This window comes from Phaethon aethereus, assembly GCF_964289735.1.
Source record: "Phaethon aethereus genome assembly, chromosome: 17".
Taxonomy (NCBI): Eukaryota; Metazoa; Chordata; class Aves; order Phaethontiformes; family Phaethontidae; genus Phaethon; species Phaethon aethereus.
Window position 1 is genome coordinate 2,536,900 of NC_138593.1, and position 20,222 is coordinate 2,557,121.

Here is a 20,222-nt window from a genome sequence, read left to right on the forward strand (position 1 = left end):
GTAAAGGTTTTAGCTTAAACAGAATTGTGATTTACATATCTAAGTTAAACTCAATGATTTTGAAGCATACATTTTGGCTGTACCTTTACAAGAAGTGTTCAATTCGGTATATGTGTATTTACTAAAAACAATGAAATAACTGAAAACATCTTAGCATTTTCTGCAATTAAACATGAATTCTACACTTGCCTATAAAAGAAGAAAACCCTCCTCTTTACCTTTGATCAGACTTGAATCAGCAAAACTTCGAACAGACACCAGGTTATTAGTAGTGTCTACTTCCCATTTGGAGAGTACATAATTGCCTTTACCCTATTAGTAAAAGCAAAGTAAAATGGGATTAAACGTTAGAAATTTGGCTATTGACAGGTGTGCTTTTTCAATTGATATTTAACTTATAAAAACACTTGGAAAGCTGCAAAACTAACTTAAACTTTATTTCCAGTTACTGTTGATGTTTGGAAAAATACTTTTTTTTTTTTTTTTTTTTTTTAATTTAGACTACTTCTTTTCTCAGTGCAGGACTGGCCTTTACTACAGCAATTGTTACAGTCAGCATCCCCAAACATTTCTGGCTCTTTTAAAAACACACTATATTTCAAAACAGCTGCTTTCCATTCTCACAGAACATAAAACCTGAATAAAATGTACACTGAACCTACTGAGAAAAATTACACTGAATTCAACAGGTTTCAGTCAATGAACTCAGAAAACTTGTTTCTAGTCCAGAATAATATTTCAAAATATGTCTATATTTTTATTTTTTTATTAGTTCCTGTACTTAATTCAGGCTTAAGGGCTTTGTTCAGTTGGGACCTTAATCGTTACTTTGGCAAGCCTTTGTTGAATGTGAACCTGATTGGAAGACTCTTGCCAATTTTAGCATTGTTTCTGAGCTCAAGGACAAGGCTATTTATAGACTAGCTTGCACAGGCTAGGAACCACAGTGATTTACTAAGGTCATGAAACAAGGGTGAAAATATTTTTTTCTGAAATGACAACAGTTACTTCCTTACGAGAAAAACTACAGACAGACTGCATAACTGATAATCTTTAAATTTACAGTGAAGGAAACGAAAGATAAAAAGTCTTAGTGCAAAAAGTTTATTATCTTCTTTTTCAAGCAGCTAGAGATAAATTTGGTTGCAGATCAAAAAATGTCATCACTGATCAGATAGCAATTGTTACGAATATATTCTTAGTACTTACCCCAATTATCAAATGGATTTTGTTCACTGAGTTACTTATCACAAAATTATGACAGCCGAGGCTGTGATACTCTTCTGTGGAAATGAAAGCTGTCTTTATCTGTCCTTGTAACTTGTGGGGTGGAAGATGAAGGGAAAGCGAACAAAAGGGGAAGGAAAAAAGTAGTTTATACAATCAGTGGATAAAACCTTGAACTGCTCAATTCTCTACGTACAGAAAAAGTAATAATCACAATTATGAGTTGTAATAATAAACTGGTAAGTAGTCAATGAAATGTACAGAGCAAAGTTTTGTTACAAACTCTGCACTTAATACGTATGTTAAATGCATATGTTACGAGTTAGCAGGTATTTCTTACCTTCTTTGCCATAATCATATCCATCTTGTCAATTGCTACATTAAAAGAAAGAAAAAAAAAAATATCGTGTTATATAAACTTTTCCAAAATTGAAAAAAAGCCACTAAACACCACACAGGATAGTTTAACCCTAATCTGACTATGCTGAAAAACACTTTAGCAAGGATCTTTGATAGGGTCTATTTCTATTGATCACAGTATTAGGTTACAGAAAGTTAACTAATAACTATACTCATACAGCATTACAAATTTAAATTATTCCCAATATTCTTCAAGACAGCTAAGACTGCTTATGGCTTAAAATCCTGCTTCCGCAGTATTCAGTACTCTCCCTAAAGCAGTGATGCAGAGAAACATAAGTTAAAGGAATTATTGGAAGAATACAAAAATAATTCTATTACAGAACTAGTTGTATATTGGTTTCTTTTTAAAAACAAACTAAGATTACACAGAAAATCCCAACTCAATATCTTATTCCCATTAGAAAGCCGCATGGACAAGCTCTTTTAATACAGCTCTTCTTGGTCAAATGGAAATCCCAGGTGGTTTGTAGATCATCTTACCTTCCTGCGTTTTAGCAAGTGGGAGACACATAATGCAGAAGAATCCATTGCTTGTGAGAATGAACATATGACAAACACCTAAAAAAACCCCCGATACAAGTATTTCAAACTTAAGTATTCAATAGCTGTAAAGAGACTACTTGCTTACAAATAGGACAGTGAAATAACTGTCAAAAAAAAATTTAATCTGACCAATAGATTAGACTATTTTTAAGGAAAAATTTTGCCGCCTTTAACTAGATTAAGTTTGTACATCTTAGAGTTTTGTTTGAAATTATGATTTTTGTATGCATCCATCAGACTGCAATTTGTTTTCATGACAAAACTACATTTAATTACATTATATTGTGATAGAACAAGACTGGGATCTTATAGGGCAGTAACTACTAAAATGTGAAGTCTGATAGAAGAAGGAGACAGAAGGAATTCTTACTTTTGAGCGTTTTCATATGTTTAGCACAGTCTCAGAAGAAAGAGGTATTGAGTTCTGAATGTTTGTGGTTTTCTCTGACATTCATGAAATAATTAATGAGAGCTAAATATCTTTACAGAAAAGCATTAAGAAAAGTGCATTTAATGTGTACAATGCAAAGTAAAGCTGTATCTGAATATTTATTTTGTAGTATCTTTCCCTGAGAGATGTTAAAGAGGAACAAAACCACAAAAATTAAGACAAAGGAGCAATAAAAAAATCAAACTCTTACCTGCATCTACATTATCTTTTTCAATAAAGACATTTAAGTAAGTCTTTTCATTTGAAGGTTTTTCAACCAAAAGCTAAAATAGAATCAACATAAAGGCTATTAAAATACTATTCTGTATTTTATCTGAAAAACAAAAAAAACAAGCCCCCCCCAAACCAACAAAACAAAACAAAAAAAACAAACCCAAACCCAAAACCCCAAATTCTTTGAAATACTGATCATTTCAAACTTCAACCTTTTTTCTTTCATGCAGAATTGGTTCTTGTTTATACATGCCATTCCTAAATATATTTTGCTTATTTTGGAACAAAATTTATGGGAACAAAATTGTCCCTTTAATCTGTTGTTCTGTCCAAACTAGAAGATGTGTTTAAAACACAAGAATGTTTGTATTTTGATATTTGGAAGAAAGAAAAAAACAACTCAAGAAATTCTGAGAACAAAAGGTTTTCAGCAAAATTAGAATAGGAAAGTTACTGTACCTTGGTTAGCAAGGTTTGTTTTGATGGTATGTGAATAAGATGGAAATTGCCACTTCTCTCGCCGACCACAAGAAATTGTTTTTCTTGACACATACCAACTACATCCACATTAGTATCTGAAACGTTCCGTGCCAAAATGTCAAATATTAAAATTTGGTTTTTATTAATAGACATTCATACTTGAAACACAGGAATTGGACAATACAGTGTCCCAGATTTCTTCCAAATTATTTATTTTGATTTCAATAAGTACAGGAAAGGGCATACAAGGCCATTTCAGTGAAAAGTTGTTGAGCATTCTAGTTAAATTGTACAGAAATGCTAGTTAATTGTATACAGAAACAGCAATCGTTTTTTATTATAGGTATTTGTTATAATACTTCCCTTTATAGGGCAGTTAGATATGCAAGATACTTGCTATATTTTTCTATATAAACCAACGTATGTATAGTAAAAGTCAGTTTTAACTTCCAGTGGAATTCCAAAGGGATAAGCTTACCAAACTGAATGTGCATCTGAAGAGACTGTCCAGTACTGTCAAGAAGTGCCACTGATCTGTCAACAACAATAATACTGCCATGCCTTGAATTGCAGGCATACAACTGTGGATTAACGGAGACCTAAGAACAAAAAGGTTGTTACTGAAACACTTTAGAAAATATGACAAAGCAGCTCTGGTAACTATTAAGGAAAAGAACAACACAGATTTAATGAATTCTACCTTTTCTGAAGATGTGATTTGAAGTAGCGTATCCACCTGGTACAATGCAGTTCCACATTCGTGTCCTAAACCTACAGGGAGCTGCTCACTCCCTGTGTCATCATTTGCAAGAAGTTCAATATCATTCCACATGTTTACCTATGGCAGACGTTTAAGGAACAATACCGTAAAGCAGAAAGCTTAAAAAAAAGTTATATGACCACACACAAATTATTGATTGTATTATTCTATCGTGATTCTGCGTCTAGGAGAAAGGGTGGCACAATAAGCCCCCTCAAGGTAAACTGTGTGTTTAGAAAAGACAAAGTTAAGTCGCCAGAGCAATGTGGCTCCCAGCTGACGTCGGCAGCAGGCCCGACTGAACGCAGCGTGGCGAGGACAGGTTTCGCGCCCGAGGCTGAACGATACCCAGTACCAGAGCCCTCCCCACCACGCAGCAGGCACCCCTGCTCATAGAGACCGCGAGCCGTCCTCCCATCTCCTCACCGCGGCCCCGGAGGCCGCTGACAAACCACTACCGCGCTCCCTCAGCAGCTTCAGGCTTTCAAATTGGCGGGAGCCCCGGCTCCGCTACGGGTCGCAGCTTAGGCCAAAAGCCTCCAAACGCGAACGCCACCGTTGCTAAGACACCATCTAATCCTTCTCTGCGCCCAGAAGGCACCGCGGCTCTCTCGCTCCCTGCCGCCTTCCCCCGCCCCATGGTTACATCCGGGCGCCCGAAGGGAGAGGGAGGGTGGGGCGTGTCGCCTCGGTTCGCGAGCGCTACGGCCGCGGCTGCTGAGGGACGTTGAGCGCCTTGTGAGGAGTTGTCGGGGAGGGGGGAAGCGGCGTCCCGGGCGCTCGGTCATGGCAGTAAGTGGCGTTCGCCGCCGGGGTTTTTGGAGGGAGCCGAATTGGGGAGGGGGCTGCCACGGGGCGGGAGGGAAGAGCGCGTGAGACAGAGAGGGCTGGGTCGGGAAGCCGTGTGCGCGGAGAGACAAAATGGCGCCCGCCGCTCCTTAGCTTGCCGGCGCCATGATGGGCCTCGGGGAGGGGTGGCAGCTTTTCACCCATTATTTCTCTCCCGGTTTCCAGAAGTTTCTGTTTCATTTCTCAGGGCTTGGAGAGAAGCGAAGAGGCCTTGTAATCGAGGCCCTGTCGTTTCCTGGCTGGGGAGAGAAGTATTGTGGCTACAGGAGCAGGCGTTTCTTGGAGGGGCTGAGGGGCGCAAGTTGCCTGGGAAGAGAGGAGGAAGGGGATCGATTTGGTGGTTGGGCCATGTTCAGTTTTTCATTCACGTAGCTTTCCCTCTCCTATTACTTTTCTTTGTGTTGCGTCACAGGCCTGCTATTTTCAGCGTCTCCTTGAACTTGGTGACTATTTGCCCGCGTTCTCCTGTTTTGATGGTTAATATCGAAACGCCTTTACCGTAGTTATCACTGTCCTTTATGTTCATACATGGCCTAAGAGTGTAGCTTCTTTAAAATTTGTGTGGCCTGGTAGCATGTAAAGGTGTTTGCCATAATTGAGTTGAACCAGTAAGAGTAGTTACCGAACCCGATGTGGTTAATTTTTTTCGAAAGTTATTAAATAGTCTTGATTGAAAAAAAAGCAACAAACAAACCGTACTCTAAAGGGATAAAACTTTTTCAAGTTGACTTAAGTACTCTGTGGTGTTTAATCTGGTACTTTAAGTTCTTATCTTGAAAGTTTGACCAGTGGTGAAACAGAACAAGAGGACAATAAACTTCTGGAGAAAATTAGTGTGTCCCCCCTGCTTTTTTTCTGATGCTTTTTTTGTTTATATAACTTAACTAGTTAAGAATAAGATTTTTTTTTTTTTCTATAAAAGGACTTGAAGAGTTATGGACTTGTAGTTTTGCATTTAGATTAGAGGCACTATCTTTGAAGGTCCCCTGAAAGTGTAGGTGAGGGGATTGTTCAATGAAACTGTGAACCTGGAGCCTTTTGAGATCAGAGAACAGTCTCTTTCAAGTCTATCAGCCTTTTTTGGTTTTGTAGAGCTGAGAGATTTCTCTAAGGTGCATTGCACAAAGGCATTAATGAGCAACAATATGTATAAATAATGAGACTAGTAGGCTCAATTTCATTGGGGTACTATGTTTAAAAACCCAGTTAACTTAGACTGTTAGCTGGTATTCTCTTTACCCTTCTCGAGTAACATGGAAATGTAAACTTACAGAAATCTAAAAATTCCTGTGAAACATCTTCTAGCTGAGTCTTTTGGAAACATTAGATGAATAAGGGAGGGACTGGTGGGGGGGGGTGGAAGTATAGATAAGCAGATGATAGATATGGAGTGCCAAGGATTGTGATGGCTCCCACAAATAGGGGAGTCAGTTCCTACTCTTTATAATGTTCTAAAGTTTTCAGGATGTGGGTGGGGTATCAGTAATATTGAGAAGTGTCACTGAGATTATAGCTAAAGCTCTGCTGCCAATGCAATCTTAAGTGGTCAGTGCCCTTGTCCATATGCTGGTGTGTTTTGAACTAGATATCGGTATAGCATGCAAATGGAGAAGCTGCTTTCTCACTCCTTAAGAGATTTTACTAAAGATGTGTCTTTGTACAAATGCAAACTACTGAAGAATTGTAAAGACTGAACAATAGTAGCTGAAATATAAATCCAAGGGTTTACCTGTAGCATTTTATGAAGAAAGTCTACCATTAATACACAGTATATTAATGACAGTCTGTGTTGTAGTTTAAGAAGAACTAGCTGCTTTGTTTTCGAAGCAATATATATAAATCAGCATTTGAGAGGTTTTCATGTGTCTTGTTTAGTTTGCGAGTAAAACTTCAGCTGGTAGAAGACCCTGCAGATTCGAGTCCCCAGCTACGCTAAATTGTCTTCATGAATAGCATTTCTGGGCCAAATTATGACCTTAGTGAAATCTTCTGTAGCCGCACGATGTTCGGAAGGTGTGATTATGACTGCCATTTACATGATCAGAACAAGAGAGGCCAATGAATCTGTAAAGGCATTAATGAAAGCGCATTCACCTTTTCCATTCTGTTCCTTTTATGGCATTGTACACCAGTTGTAGACATTTACTTCTCCCAGCATTGAATCACAAAGCAGTCTTGACTGCTCTACACAAGATAAGTGTCTGTGTTTAGTCCTCTTAGGTCAAGGTTTGGAAGGGATGGAGGGAATGTCTTGGTTTTTGTCATCTAAGAAAAATGTGATACAGAAATTGTTGGGACAGGTGGATGTGACCTATATGTATTCTCATACAAATACATGTTTTTGCACAGAGATATTTCTTGAAGTCTTTTCCTTATTCAAAAGTTAGCTGTCTAATAAAATATACCTAATTTCATTTCTCTTCAAAGTTCATTCTGTACTTCATAATACCATGAGGATTTTGTCTTATGCCTCAGTAATGCCCTGACTTGTGAGGTGACTTAAATGGGTTGGGGTAGTATTGCCCTAAGTAATCTTGGTCATGTAAATAGTTTGTCTTGTTTTTCAGTCCAAAGTTTCTGCATTTTAAACATTCTGCCTTCATGTGTAGGGTAGTGATACAGAACGCGATGGAGTAGCCGCAGAAAAGTCCTCTCCAGAAAGAGAGAAGAAAAAGGAACAATCAGATGCCTCTAGTTCTCCCAGAACATCAAAGCATCATTATTCGAGATCACGCTCACGGTCAAGGGAGAGAAGACGGAAGTCAGGTATGGTCTTCGTATAAGCAAAGTAGGCAAGTTATGTTCTGGTGTATGTTTCTAGAACTGAAATCTCTTTAAAGAAAGATCTTTAAAGCTGTTTTGGAAGAAATAAATATACTTAGTTCTAGTAACTTGTTAGAATTAAGTAAAAATGAAGGTACTAATTTTGTCTGTGTATCTTAAATGTGTTATATTGAAACTTTGCCATTTTAACAATAGAAATGCTAAGGAAAATGGTCTTGTCAGTGTTGAGGGGATGGGGGGGTACAACACCAAACAGAAAACCATACAACTTTGTCATCAGTTTGATAACATATGCTTAGACTGGGATACTTTTGCATGGTTGTAACAAAAATAAGGTTACCTGGCTGAAGAATGTGACTGGAATATGACATGGGCTATTTTTTCACTGTCAGAGCTTAAATACATGCAAACAACTGCGAATAACAGCTAGAGTTTGCTTTCTGCAGTAGGTATTTGAATAGTGCTGTTTGTTTTCTAAATCTCTATTCTTGACTTTGGGGGGTGGAATAACTGAAAGGAACTAGAAAGATTATAGCCAGCTGATCTCCTCTTTAACTTGGTGAAAAAGCAATAAATGTTTTCTTCTCCAGATACTGAAGGAAGAAAACACAGAAGCCGGAGCAGAAGCAAAGAGGTAATTAATACTTTGTAGCGTTTAGGTAATTGTACGATACATCTTAAAAAGTATCTTGTAGTAATGCACATATGTGTAAACCTATATAAATGACTTTATGGTAAGTACAAGAAATTGGAAACTTTAAGCTTAAAAATGGATATGGAGATCCTTTCATAGTGAAGCATGATTGCAGCCATCATGTTGACAAGGTAATAGTTTTATAGAAAAATGCTTTCAGAAACTAGTAACTTAATTGCTTTTTTTTTTTTTTTGGTGGAAACAGCCAAAAGAAAGAATTCATGTGGAGAACTAGAATGGTGTTCTTGATGATTTTCACAGAGCTTCCATTAACCAAAAGCCTTGGGTGGCTTTATTCCTGGCCAATGTTCAGGACTTTCAGTTATACATACTCATCTACTTAAGTATATTAAAAATATTTCTCCATCTGACTGAGCTCTGTTTATTGCATCCTTTAACTGTAAAGACTGTCATAGTTTGACAAACAAGCTGAGTCAGCTGGAAACATGACAGTAGCAGCAAACATTTCAGAGGGCTGTCTCTTTTTTTTAAATAAATAAATATGTGTGTGTGTATATAGGGGAGTGAGAAGAGACAGCATCAATAATACCTTGAAAATAACTGGCTTACACACCAGGGAAGAGATGAAATGAGTAAACCAGGAGCATCGAAATAGTCACAAAGAAGCTTAAGCCATGTGGGGCAATAGCAGGCTGGGTCAGATGAAGGACACTTTAACTTTTAACCTGGGTCAGGAACTTCTCCTTCCCCCATTCCAATGGAAGCTCTGTTTAAAAAAAGACGGAAAAAAAAAAAAAGGAAAAGAAAAATAATCTAGGAGAGTTTTTGTGAAATTGAATATATTGTTTAGCTCACATGATAACATTTCTATAATAAATCATACTCAGCGTGCTAATGCGCGAAGAGACTGAACTGAAGACGCTGCAGACTCAGATAGCAAAATTATAAGCCTACTTCATGATAAGGTAACTATTAGTCATTCAAACTCATATTTCCCTTAAAAATATCTTAAATCCGTTATGGGATATAATGGTGTTTTCTTACTGAGTGTGTGTCTGGAAGACGTGATTTAAAAAAAAATCTTTTTAATGTTTTAAAAAAAAAAGTCCTCGCTTAATTATGTCTAGTGTTTTGCCATGCTGTTGGATCTAATCTTACACAGTTTATTTAGCAGTGTGTAGTTTCACAGAGTGAACAGATGAGGAGTAATGTCCCACAGTAGATTTACTGTTTTCATTCATTTGCAAGATTAAGCTCGTTGTAGACTAAATACTGAATATAAGCGATTCTATTTAATATGTATATCAGAACAACTACTTACGTAAATACATACTTAGTGTACAGGTAACAGCTCAAACTTCAGATGTGTTTTTATGTAACAACTGATGATTCAAGGAGTTAAGAATGAAATACTGTAAAAGCAGGAAAATATCTAACATTGTATACTTGAAGAACTATAATCAAATATATTTAGAAATGGATATATATTAATAAGGAGTTAGAAAGGCTTGGATAAGTGGGTATAAGCTAATTATAGCATGTTCTCCAGAGTTGTTTATTTTGATAGAGAGTTATGATTATAGGAGAGGTTTTATGAGTAGTTAACAGATTTAGATAAGCAAAAAAAAAACCTGAAGAATTGGGGTTTAGTCTAAAATGAATGTATAGCGCTTAAATTGTGACTTGAAACAAAACATGATTTAAACGTAAGTGAGCTATGCTTTTGTGCTAGAAAGATTTCAAAATAAACTGGATATATTAAGAAAAGGTGTTGATGTCATGACTTAGTCTCTAAGGAAAACACTGGCAAAAATCAAGCCTGACCTTGCTAAGTATTTTTGGCACTGCAGCTATAAAAAGGAATCTTTTTTTAAGAGGCACTGCAGGAAGAAATTGCGGTATAGTGGAGCAGCATACCTTTAATTTAAAACTACTGTGGGAGTTCTCAAGAGTGATGCATGTTAGTTTTAAATACTAAAAATGGGATATCAACCATGTAACTTACTACTTTGCTTTTTAAAAACTGTTGGAAGTTACTGACTGAAGAGAGTTTTGCTCTAAAAATTAATTATCTAATGGTGGATAGAAAATGGAGTTCTAAAAGCAAAATAGTATATGTCTGCAACTGTGTATGGATTTTAGTAACTTTCTACATGATAGGCTTAGGCAAATACTAGATATTCACTACAAATGTGAGTGTGTATATATATGCATATTCATAAAGTGTCAAGTACTTAAAGTTAGGTACTTATTTTGTGTTTGGAATTGAGACAGTAACTGAGAATGATGGGTTTTTTGTTAAAATGCTGCAAACTCTTACGTGGAAACACTGTAAAGATACCTTGATGGATGCTTTAGAAATCCTTTAGACAGTGGGGAGGAGGGAAAAGGGGGAAAAATTATAGCGTGCATTTGCAACTTTGCATAGTTGGTGGCATTAGGTAAAATAGACATCCCTCATGATTGAGTCACACTCCTAAGGTTACTAATGTTGCATCACAACTTATCATTTTTTATCTTCTGATACCCATACTAACTCTCTTTGTTGCACTATTTTCCTGAAAGAACCAACTTCTTCTTAAAACAGGCAAGAAGACATGAATCCAAAGAGAAGTCCTCCAAGAAGCACAAATCTGAAGACCACAATGACAAAGAACATTCTTCTGACAAAGGGAGAGATAGCTTAAATTCATCGGAAAATGGTGAGGATAGACATAAACGCAAAGAGAGAAAATCATCAAGAGGGAGGAGTCATTCAAGATCCAGGTCTCGTGAAAGGTAAGTTGTTTTACGTGATTATTCTTAAAGTGCATTTGCAAAAGCAATGTTTGGAATTCGTGTAGACATCTGAAGTAAAAACTCAATTATATTACTGACCTAACTTAACTCTAAAGCATTAATTTATATTGCATGTTCCAGTTTTCATTGGGTAGTGCATTTGCTGGTACTTGGGGGTTTTTTCAGATTGGTTCTGTGTAAAAGTACAAAATATGTGCACAGCTTAATATAGGTAGTCTGACTCATGTTTATAATTAGCATAGAAAATTTACAAACAGAGTGTATTAAATGTTCTCTGTTGTCAGTGACAGGAAAGAAAATAGGCTTCAGCAATGTCATGGCTTTTTACCTCCTAAATCAAGAACTTGCCCAGACACAGTGCTGTGTAAGCCTCCTTGCACAGTAGGCCACCTAGCACACTCTTATGTAGGAGAATTGCTTGGGACAAATAGGTTGCTGCCAGCAGAACTTTTCAGCCAGCTCTGCTCATAGCTGAGGGATCTGTAGTAAACATGGCAGCAAGGAACAAGCTTCTGCTGATAATAGCTTGAGGCACTGTGTGTGACTCACAAGCTGAAATTTGGGCATGTCTTCCCTAAGGTATTGGAATACCATGGGGAGGAGGAGAGTTTTATTGCCTTGAATTTAAGATTCCCGCATCAGATTAGTTTGGCTGTGTGTTTGTTTTGAGGTGTAAACTTTAATGTACAACTAGAAATAGCTATATTGATGAGTACAATTGTTTACATAAACTCTGTGTAACTCACTTGTCTGTTGTGGATGGTGATGGTGTTTGGTTCCTTTCCCATTTCATCTCCTAGTCTTAGAACTTAAACTGTTCCAGGCGTGAACTTTTTCATGTATAGTTTGCAGTCTCCCCACCCTGCCTGATGTTTTTTGCCCTGTGGTGACGAACCTGTATGTAAGTCCTTAAGTAGAAGGTGAATTTAAACATGGGAATATATGTAAGAATTTGGGACATGTGTTTCAGACGTCATCGTAGTAGAAGTCGTGATAGGAAAAAATCCCGATCTCGCAGCAGAGAGAGAAAACGACGTATAAGATCTCGTTCTAGATCAAGATCTAGACACAGACATAGAAGTAGAAGTAAAAGCAGAACTAGGAGTAGAAGCAGGTAAGTGTTAACTTCCATGTACACTTAGCAGTGGTGTTTGGGTGAACGTTCTGTGGCGGGCTGATGTATAGAAGAATGATGGGTTTGCCAGTTCATGTCTGTTCAGTGTAACTAAGGGTGTTTTGGCTTTTTCTCAGCTGTATTGATTCAGTGGGTTAAGGACTGGGTAGTTTGCATACACTTACAGAAACATTTGTCCTAGACAGCTTAAGTGTCTCAGATTCTCAGCTCTTCATAGCATGACTTCCTGTTAGCAATTAAAAGTGCTTAACTAGTTATTTTGTGGGTGTCTTACAAAACGACCATTTTAGAACTTTTGACTGATAAAGTAGAAGGAAAGTAAATAATATTTCAACTAGTAATGATTACCACAGTTTAAGCTCTCTTTTGGTTTCTTATACCACAACTGAATTTACTATTTTAAATGGGCTGTTTAAATGATACTTAAGTGGGAAAGACTGAAGGACAGGATACAACTAACCCTCTTGTGTTGATACAAGAGTAGTGTGGTTGGCAAAGCACAACTTTAAAAATACTATTGTATTTATGTCTTTTTATTTGTGTATATATCATAAAAGGGTAGCTTAGGTGGAAACTGGCTGTCAGAGCAGATACACTGGTCAGAAGCTAATCCTGATCAGCTCCACAAAGTTTACTTAAAAATTTCTCGTCTGTGAACTAGCACAGTTAGTGTAGCGTTAAGGTGAATTTTGAGTCAGATGGACTATTTCTGATCTGAATGTACTATTCTGTGTTAGTGGTTACCAACTCCTTTTTGTCAAGTTCAACATGAGAATATTTATTGTGTTGATTTTTCTTCCTATCTTGGGTGCTTCCATTTCTTCCTTGAATTCTAGAAGCACAGATTGAAACACTCTAGCTAGACATATACTGGCTTATTCTGTGTCTGTCTGACAGAGTTGAGATCCATGCCTTTACCTGGAATATGGTAAAGTTGACGTTTTCATCACTGTATAGAAGTTAATGTTTTCCAATACTGATGAATCATTCAGTATTTTGGTGTAGAGTTATGAGTCTATTTGTATACGTCACCCGTGCATTCTTAATGCCCTGTGGGGTTTTCTGAATGAGTAAGATGAAATATGACTTAATAACTACTACAGTTCTGTTTTTCCCCTCCTACTTGTTTAAAGTAAAATGCGTAGTTTGAATGCAAATTGGTGTCCCTTCAGAGCTCCCAAGAAAGTGTTGCCAGTGTTCCAGTTCATTTAGTAGTATTTTCACTAGAGTATTTTAAATTGCGTATTTAAAGGGTGTAGAAGTTGGTTATGACTACTCAACTTTACAGTGGATCATTGGAGACTTAAGAATCTGGCACGCTCGTGTAATGCTACAACATCCCTTGTGAAACGGTTAAGAAGACTTACCTTTTTGAAGAACTAGTTGAAGTACATGGTTTGTGTCCTATTTTATTTTGGCGTGCGCTTTCTACCAAACTTTCAGCTGTCGTGAGTAGAGCTGGGTCTTCAACTGGTATACGTGTTACTTGCATTTCATGGTATGTAAGCCATCTTCAGCATGATTTGGAAGGCTTCAGTTCCTCGTTATTGTGCACTTACTGTTTTTAAAAGTCGGTTTGAACATTTTGTGTTTAATGGCTCCCTGAAAACTTCACGTTGCAGAATAGCGTTTTGCTTCTATAGTGGAATTCAAATTACCTGAACAGCAAATGAGGGAAGAAAAAGTGAGGGATAGTTATAGCTTAGGAATTTCTTCCACTGGAAATGTGCCTCGTTGGATAGTGATGGACATACTGCAAGAATCCATTTAAGTACTGGTTTTGTCTCGCACATCCTAGAGGAGGAAAATAAGTGAGGTGTAAGTCTTTTTTTAACAGTAGCTAGAACTCTTCATCAAGTTCTGGGCTCAGGTAAAGCCTTTGGAAAGAATTAGGGGGCAAGCCTTGGGGGAAAACTCTTCACAAGCCAGATGAACAGGGTAGGTTTTGACACCATGTTTAAACGCAGCTGTGAAATGAATTCCCTTGTTCATGAAATACAGTATTTATTTTGTTACAGTTAACAAGCTATGACAGAAGCATTTGTAAATAGTAGATCTTGACATTCTCTTGATGGTTCTTTGCATAATCTCAAGCTCACAGCTTCAAGTGATCAGTCCTCACTAGCATTTAAACTATCTTTTTGTTCTGTGAGCGTGTAAACCCTCCTGGCAGTTCTTCTGTGGCATTGCTCTGATTTTTAAATGCTAGGTGAAAAACCATGACACCATCTACTTGTTTCAAATGGAAATACTTAAATACAAAAGCTCAAATATTTATTTCCTTAATGTTTACCAGTGCAATAAAGCATCAGACCAAAGACAAGACCAAACTACAATAGTCAGCACGGGAAAAATGAAGGTATCTTTGAAACATGCATTACATCTTATCTCAGGAATGCAGATCTGTCACTTCCCAGTGCCTGAATCTGCATCTTGTCATCTTCTATGAAAAGATAAGTCTCGCCTCCTTTGTATTCTACCAGATTTGTCATGTAAACAAGGATCTCTTTTTGTAACTTCAGTCTACGTTTCATGATGTCTGTAGATGCTGCCCAAGTTGCAAACAGAAGAAACAGAATATCTGAACGCCATTTAAAGGGGCTGTTGTCAAGTTAGCTATTATCTCAAATGGTTGATAATAACATTTAAGCATAAAATTGCAGAAACATCTTTGTCTATCTTAAATTACTGTTTATGGCAAATCTGGGAAAAATGTGAGTGATCGCTCCTGTAATTTAAGCTTTGTTGGACACTTCCAGTATCTGTAACTACTTTGTTTAAAACATCAGTGTCAGAGCCTTAAACAGGGATAAACCCTTATCTCTTGTAATGTAGATATTAATGATCATGGCAAGGAGAAATACTGCTAATAGTACTTTATATGTGTATTTTGAGCGGCTGTTGCTTAGATGGGACTAGATGTGTATGTCATAAGAGCAACTTCTTGGGAGGATGTGGGGAGAAAGTTACTAAAGGAGAATTGAACTGTATATTTTCATATTTTGCTTAAAAACATATTTTATCTGGGTTCTTTTCAAATTGTCAGGCTACAGATAATCATGCCTCATAGTTCTGTGCACAGTACTGTCCTGCTCAAGAGCAAACCTGAGACAAATCACGTGTTAAAACCCGCTCTCCCATTTAGCTCAATAGCCTCCCTCAAACAGTTGTCCAAAGCACGTTCAGTGAAGAGCATAGAGAGGGGAGAGAAATACTAATTTCCCTGAGTACTGTTCCAGTTTTTAAATTTGGCCTCTTCAAAATGCTCATTTTTTACATAATTACAGTGCTGTGAGGTCTTTCATGGTTTTACAATATTCTTGTAACTTGATCCATCTTACAGTTTTCTTGCGATTGACTTTACCAAAAGTTACATGATGTTTTTTCTTGCCAGGTTTTAGTATGAATCTGTAGAGCAGATCTCTTTGTTCTAAACACTAAGTATAACAGGGTAAATGAATACCCAGAATTACACATTCTGTTACATCTTGCAGTTGGAAATCTTCAGGCAAGTGTGACTGTTACGCTGTTGTTCTATAATCTCTGTGAAAGCTGCTCTTGAGAGCTCTCCAAATTAATCATTAAGTGATTTTTCAGAGTTGTGATCAAATACTTTATTAAATATTAAGGTATATATGTAGCTTCATTGTTTTAGCAACTCTGTTAAATCTGGTTACAGAGAGCGAAAGAAAAGAATTGAAAAGCCCCGAAGGTTCAGCAGGAGTCATAGCCGGAGTCCAAGTCCGCCACCTTTTCGGGGACGAAATACAGCTATGGATGCACAGGAAGCATTAGCCAGAAGGTGAGAAATTATTAGGATTTTAATGATATGTGACATAAATAAGCTCCTGGTGTTGATTTTGCATGTCTAAATATTTTTATTCTCATGTACTTACTTCTAGACTGGAAAGAGCAAAGAAACTGCAAGAACAGAGAGAGAAAGAAATGGTTGAAAAACAGAAGCAACAGGAAATGGCTGCAGGTAGTCCATGTATATTCTATTAATTTCTAAACAATAGCGTGAGCGAAAGATAGTGTAAGCTTATGTGCTGAATGTTACAGTCCTGCGCAACAGGCATTCGGGTTTTCTGTCTTTGTAAAATCATTAACTTGATCCATATATAAGAACCACAACTAGAACTAGGTAATGTTTACAAAACCAAAACAACAACAAACATAACCTCCCAACAAAAACAATCAGGATTTCTTACCACTTACCAAGTATTGATGACTTTTTAACAAAAATGTTGTATGTTAGGCTGGTAAATGATATAGTGATGGTCATTGGACCCTTCCTTTATGCATCATTAAGCAAGAGTTTGAAAGCTGTTACCAGCTCAGGGGTATTTAGTGCATGAAGTACATTAGTTTCACTTTTAATTCTGATTTCATGAAACTATTGGGACTTGTTTCTTAATTTACAAATAACATGTATTTTATTATGCATTTGTTACTCAGACATTTTCAACTTAATTCTGAAGGGAGGTGTTTGGGGGTTTTTGGTTTTGCTTGGTGGGTTTTTTTTTTTGTTCTTTTCCAAAAAAGTCTGAACTTAGTGTCTGATAGCAATTTACCTTTCTTCTTCAGCTGCTGCAGCTACTGGAGGTTCTGTTATTAATGTTGCTGCTCTTCTGGCGTCGGGAACACAAGTAACTCCTCAAATAGCAATGGCAGCTCAAATGGCAGCACTACAAGCAAAAGCACTAGCAGAGACTGGAATAGCTGTACCTAGCTATTATAACCCAGCAGCAGTGAATCCAATGAAATTTGCTGAGCAAGAGAAGAAGCGAAAGATGCTTTGGCAAGGCAAAAAGGAAGGGGTAATGTTGTCCTTTCTTACTTCCATAAAACTTGTTTGGAAACATATTGCACTCAGACAGCTTAAGAATGCTTATTAACATCATTTCCAGCAGAATTACTGTCATACCTGTTACAAAGTGTCCCAACTAACAGCAGCCCAAGGTAAAACCTTAGGAGTGAAAGGACTAAGATAACTAGACCTTCAAGTGACAAATGGTTGTGACACAAGCCTTAGGAAAACCCCTAATGTCATACAACTTAAGAGGTATAATTGAATTTTAATGTTACTTTTGTCAGTTTGCCTACAACTTGCAACTAAATACTGGATGCAGATGGTCTCTTTTTACTGAAAAGTGATGGCTAAGCTAAAGAAACTGTAATTGACTACTCCTTTCTGGGACTGTACAAATTTTTCATTCCATTGTTGTATCCTGTCCTATTCCAGACTTGAAAAACAAATCTGCAAGCCTTGTTAGTAACTTTTCAGGAGTAGAGTAATGCATTACTAACACAAACAAAAGCTTTAAATACAAATAAGCTTTCAAACTTTTACGCTGTGTCAAATAAATGCTCTTGCAATTAGCAAAGTGTAGGCCACGAAAAAAGCCTCCTGTGGCAGTTGCTTTTTCAGGAAGTTGCTGGATTTGAGTACAGGTTTTGCCTGCTGATACTGTGGAAAAATTGTTTTTCTTTCAACACTATACTAGTATGGAAGTGTGTTTGTTACATGGGATTATTTATCATCAGGTGTCTGTTACGTAAAAAGCTCACTTAGCTTTTCACATCAGTGAAAAGCTGAAACTGGTTCATGTGGCATTGATGGGAGGCAAAATGGACGGAAGGAGAAACCTGGATGCTATTTAAGCAGTTCTTCCTGAATTGGGCTGTATATTGCTTTATTGTAATAAACAAATTCTTTTTTCCATAATTCACGTTAAGCGTGTATTCTAACACGGTTTCCAAACTGTATGGAAATGTGTGCAATGTACCTAAGTAAGAAGTAGAGCTTCTTTTTGAAACCTATGGTTAAGTAGACTTCCCTCACAAAGCGTTTCTGTGAGGATGCTGCAGGCATGTCAGATGTGACTTGGAAACCTTTTACTTCCAGCTGTGCTAGCGCTGCACAATGGGCTCATTCTTAATGCTGCTTTTTTTGCTTGCTGCTGTATTGTAATATTAACAGAAATGTAGGTAAAAAGGTGATACTTTTTTTTTTTTAACTTGTACAGGATAAATCGCAGTCTGCAGAAATATGGGAAAAATTAAATTTTGGAAACAAGGACCAAAATGTCAAATTCAGAAAACTGATGGGCATTAAGGTAAAGAGTTCCGAATGTGTACTTAAATTTGTCATTAATTGTAGAATAGTGATTTTTTTGTATTTTAAGTTAAGCTGATACCCAATATAGTTAAGAGCTTTTTAAGTATTTCTCATTAAAGTTCACAAGCAGCATCTAAATCTGAATTTGATTCAAATTCTAGTATTTTGTTATGTTTCTGGCTAACAAGGCTGCTGTTATGATCCGTGGTTACAGTTGCCACTGTTGTTAATATTCATAATATGATAAACAGTATTATTTTGTATAGATAAGTTAATTGGAGACATTTATTTGAATGAGTTAGAAAAAGGAACTGGGTGAAGGCCTCTACGTGTTTCTTGACAGTGAGTGGAAAGCTACACTAGAGTGTTCCAGCAATGAAGCCAAATGCTTGAACTCTTCCTAGCCTTTGAAAACAACAAAGCAAAATTGTTATGTTTAGGACACCTGTAGTATATGAAGACACCACTTCCTACACAGCTAATGTTTGTTTTCTTCTGTCTGGTTTCTAGAGTGAGGATGAAGCTGGCTGTAGTTCAGTTGATGAAGAGAGTTACAAAACGCTGAAACAACAGGAAGAGGTTTTCAGAAATCTAGATGCACAGTATGAAATGGCAAGATCACAGACTCATACGCAAAGAGGAATGGGATTGGGGTTTACATCTTCGATGCGAGGAATGGATGCAGTTTGAAAAGAGTATCAGTTTTAAAGTTTGGGACTATGGAAGGTTCTTGTTCAAATGTTGGGTCCTTGTTCACCAAAAAGCTAGCATTCTAGCTTGCATGGGTGTTGCATTGACTTTAATTTATTGAAAAATACAATTTTTTTGTAAATATCAGATCAGTGATACTGGTGTTAGTGTTGTAATCAGGTTATACCCACTTCCATTAAACTTGACAGAGCTATAGAAGGGCAGTATTTTTTAGTTAAAGTTCTACTTTTCAAACCAAGCAGCAGATGGGATAAACTCATACATGGATATTTCATGTCCACTGTCTTGTGTACTTTTGTACTTTAACCTTGTACAGTTATTTTCAATTCTTGAAACATGAAAGAAAACATTGTGTAGATGTTATTTAGCAGTCTGGGCCAATAGGCACATAATCCAGTGCAAAAAACCTGGTTAATAATAAAGACATTTTTTCTCTAAGGTTTTATTTTATGTTGATTAAGCTGTCTTTTGGGCTGAACTCTAAGGAAACTAGTTAAGAGATGTCAGGAAAACTTAAAGTCAGAAATAGAGTGTTTGGTTTGGCTTGCTTATCTTGAAGTAGGATGGTGATGAATACTGAACTCTTTATTTTTTGGGGGTCAATTTGATACTCGCAAATTTTAGTAAAGAGAGAAGGATAGCAAAGCCAGTGGTGAGAAAGGTGGGATGTTAGAGCCCTTTGCTAATACTTATGTGCTTAAAAGTAGTGGAAAGCATGTTAACTTTTTGTAGTAGGTTACATAAGCTTGTTTTAGCAGACTGCCTGTATCTATGTGCATTAAGTGCACGAGGCGTTGCCCAGCCAGGAACGTGACTCCAGTCGAGGGCAGGATGCCATTTGGATGGGGCGTACTTAAAAATACTCTTGTCCTACTCCTTGCTGCTGCCCTATTTTTCTGCAGCCCTCACCCGGAGGAAGGGGAAAAAAATAAACAACAAACGTAGCAGATGGTGCTGGAGGCAGGAGTCCGTCCGCGACGCTGGTCCCCCATTTTGGGGGCACTTGTTCTCCGCAGAACTACAGCTCCCAGCGTGCCGTGCGCCACTGACAACGCAGCACGCACTGCGCCC

General features: G+C 37.3%; 2 protein-coding genes across 2 annotated transcripts in view; one reads left to right on the forward strand and one right to left on the reverse strand.

The window, feature by feature from the left end:
• KNTC1 (kinetochore associated 1) overlaps positions 1-4,169 on the reverse strand; it is a gene marked incomplete at both ends in the record, with an annotated part of 40,439 nt that extends 36,270 nt beyond the window's left edge. Inside the window, 8 exons of the mRNA XM_082007635.1 lie at positions 219-312; positions 1,210-1,320; positions 1,568-1,602; positions 2,131-2,208; positions 2,835-2,907; positions 3,317-3,432; positions 3,816-3,936; positions 4,038-4,169. Coding sequence (XP_081863761.1) covers positions 219-312; positions 1,210-1,320; positions 1,568-1,602; positions 2,131-2,208; positions 2,835-2,907; positions 3,317-3,432; positions 3,816-3,936; positions 4,038-4,169 — 760 coding nt within the window. The remainder of the gene's footprint in view (positions 1-218; positions 313-1,209; positions 1,321-1,567; positions 1,603-2,130; positions 2,209-2,834; positions 2,908-3,316; positions 3,433-3,815; positions 3,937-4,037) is intronic.
• Positions 4,170-4,416: 247 nt separating this feature from the next.
• On the forward strand, positions 4,417-19,130 carry RSRC2 (arginine and serine rich coiled-coil 2; the record flags this gene model as incomplete). The annotated part of the gene is made up of 10 exons (XM_082007482.1): positions 4,417-4,889; positions 7,556-7,712; positions 8,321-8,364; positions 10,973-11,163; positions 12,155-12,298; positions 15,999-16,121; positions 16,222-16,301; positions 16,907-17,139; positions 18,349-18,438; positions 18,951-19,130. Exons 1-10 carry the CDS (start codon positions 4,884-4,886, stop codon positions 19,128-19,130), a joined length of 1,248 nt encoding a protein of 415 aa, XP_081863608.1. The 5' UTR covers positions 4,417-4,883.
• Positions 19,131-20,222: the final 1,092 nt, after the last annotated feature.